Consider the following 2,440-nt stretch of genomic DNA (forward strand, 5'->3'; position numbering starts at 1 on the left):
TTAAGGGGGTGGGCAGGGCGTTGGAGGAGGGAGAGGCACCCAAAAATGTGCCACAAGCAAGGGGAGGGCACCCAAAATAGGGGGAAAGGACCTAAAAAGGGGGGGAAATGACCCCAAATAAGGGGAAAAGACCCAAACCCGGGGGAAAGGACCCATAATAAGGGCAAAGTACCCAAAATAGGGCAAAAGGACCCAAAAGAGGGGAAAGGACCCAAAATAAGGGGGAAAGGAACCAAAACAGGGAGAAAGGATCCAGGGAAAGGACCCAAAATAAGAGCGAACAGACCCAAAAGAGAGGAGAACGACCCAAAATCAGAGGAACAAAGGTGTCCTAGAGTGTTGTGGGATGTTGTGGCGTGTCCTTACCTGTGCCAGGGTGGGCGCAGATGCTCAGTGCCAGGAGCAGCAACGGGAACATCCTGCAGGACACGGCGACTCCTTGAGGGACACGGGGACACCCTGTGGAACAGGGGGACACCCTGCGGGACACGGCCCCGGGGCCTTGGGGACTTTGACCCCACAGGGACACATGGGGGAGGGACAGGGACACAGGGAAAGGGACAGGGAGACACGGAAAGGGACAGGGACACATGAGGGGAGGGGACAGGGACACATGGGGAGGAGGGGACACAATGCCACCACGACACACATCAGGGACAATGTCGACACACCTGTGGGGACACTGCCACCATGATATGTCAGCGCATGAAGCCACCAGGATATGTCAGGGGACACTGTCACCAGGCCATGTGACCCCCCCAGGTGACACTGACCCTTGTCCTGTCCCCAGCCTGTTCCCAGGGGCAGTTGGGGTCCCCTGAGTGCAGTGGCTCTGGGACACCCTGGTGGCTGCCTGCTTCTGGGCCACTTGTCACCGGCTGAACAAGTTCCCTGTCCCGCCCTAGTGGGTGGTGACATTCAGCTGGGACACCGTAGTGGTGACAGTGGGAACATAGTGACAGGAACTGCATCAGGCAGTGCTTTGCCATGGCCGAGATGAAGGTGCTGGTGGCACTGTGGTGGCACTGACACTGTCTCAGTTTGTGACCCCACCCATGTCCATGTCCATGTCCCTCCATGTCCCCATCCATGTCCGTGTCCCCTCATGTCCTCATCCGTGAAGGGGAAGTCCACATCCATGTCCATGTCCCCTGTGTCCCCATGCATGGCCATGTCACCATCCATGGCCATGTCCCCCCCTGTCATTGTTCCCCACCTATGCCTTTGTTAAACATCTTTATTTTTACCCCAGTTCCAGGGGTTTCAAAGGGATGAACAAAAGTGAAAAAAAATCAAGGCTAAACCAAAAGGATTTATGTGTCTGTGCCAGTTGAGCATCCATGTGCTTATATGGGTGGAAGAACCTTTTTAGATGGGATTTCCATCCCACTGTCTCCAAAATTGTGAGTTTTGCCACAATAGATCCCCATTTCGCTGTGGAAGATGCCTGTGGACCAGAGAGAATTAAAACGATGGATTTATGTTCGAGAAGACCTCCGAGGCCATCCAGTGTTGCTTGATGCCACCAGAAGATGCAAAAGGAGAGATTTTTCTGGGGTTGGAAGTTGACAAATCTGCTCTCCACAATGGATTTCTGATGTTGGTCTGTGGATGTGTCCAGGTGCCCACAGGGAGACAGGAGAATGTGGAGCCCCCCAGCCAGGGGTCTTCCCAATACGGATCACCGGGACCACGGATCACCAGCTCATCCTGAAGTTCTTCCCACCCTCTCCACACCTGTAGGATCTTTCCCCAGTGTGGATCTCCAGTAGTAGATCAGAGTTGAGCTCTGGTTGAAGCTCTTCCCACATTCTGATCGCCTGTGGGGCTTCTCCCTGCCATGAAGCTGCTCATGGACACCCAGCTCTGAGCTCTGGCCTATCTCCAGCTTCATTTCTGGCCCAGGGTGGGTCTTTTCTCCTCACAGATCCCAGGGCTGGGTTTACAGCCCCTTCTCATAAAGGATCTTTGAGGCTCTTCCTCCCTTTTGGATTCCTGCAACATGGAGCTGCTGAAAATGGCCTCTGCCACGAGGTTCTGCTGTGGGGATTTGTCCGACCTGGTCTCCATCCTCAGTTCCATCCTCTGTCTGCGGGAGGAAGGACAAGGAGAGGATGGGATTTGCCTCTGTGCCAGAGGGAAGGGGAAGGAAATCCCCCCATCCATCCCAGGCAGCACTGGGGTTGTCCTGCAGCCGGGGGCCGTATTGGGCTGGGAGATGGAGCAGGAGGGAGGGGGAAAGGGGCACTGGCTTCCTCCTCATCTGCCTGGATGTCCCAGGACATCTTCCTCTTCCTCGTGGTCGTCTCCCTTTCTATCAGGCCAAGGTTTGGGAATGGGAAATCCTGGTTTGCGAGGGAAAAACAAGGGGTGAGCTCATTGATGGTTTGATGGTCCCGCTACACAAGTCCGGTTGGACAAGTGACCACCCCTTTCAGCC

The 2,440-nt window shown here is 55.1% G+C and overlaps 1 protein-coding gene across 1 annotated transcript in view; it reads right to left on the minus strand.

The window, feature by feature from the left end:
- The window catches only part of LOC115949010 (N-acetylmuramoyl-L-alanine amidase-like), a 5,025-nt gene extending 3,131 nt beyond the window's left edge, over window positions 1–1,894 (minus strand). Inside the window, exons 1-2 of the mRNA XM_031065094.1 lie at window positions 1,738–1,894; window positions 367–438 (exon numbers count right to left, since the gene is read on the minus strand). Of these exons, the coding sequence (XP_030920954.1) occupies window positions 367–438; window positions 1,738–1,894 (229 nt within the window). The remainder of the gene's footprint in view (window positions 1–366; window positions 439–1,737) is intronic.
- Between the last annotated feature and the right edge of the window lie 546 nt (window positions 1,895–2,440).

Source organism: Geospiza fortis, unplaced genomic scaffold (assembly GCF_000277835.1).
Source record: "Geospiza fortis unplaced genomic scaffold, GeoFor_1.0 scaffold290, whole genome shotgun sequence".
Lineage (NCBI taxonomy): Eukaryota > Metazoa > Chordata > Aves > Passeriformes > Thraupidae > Geospiza > Geospiza fortis.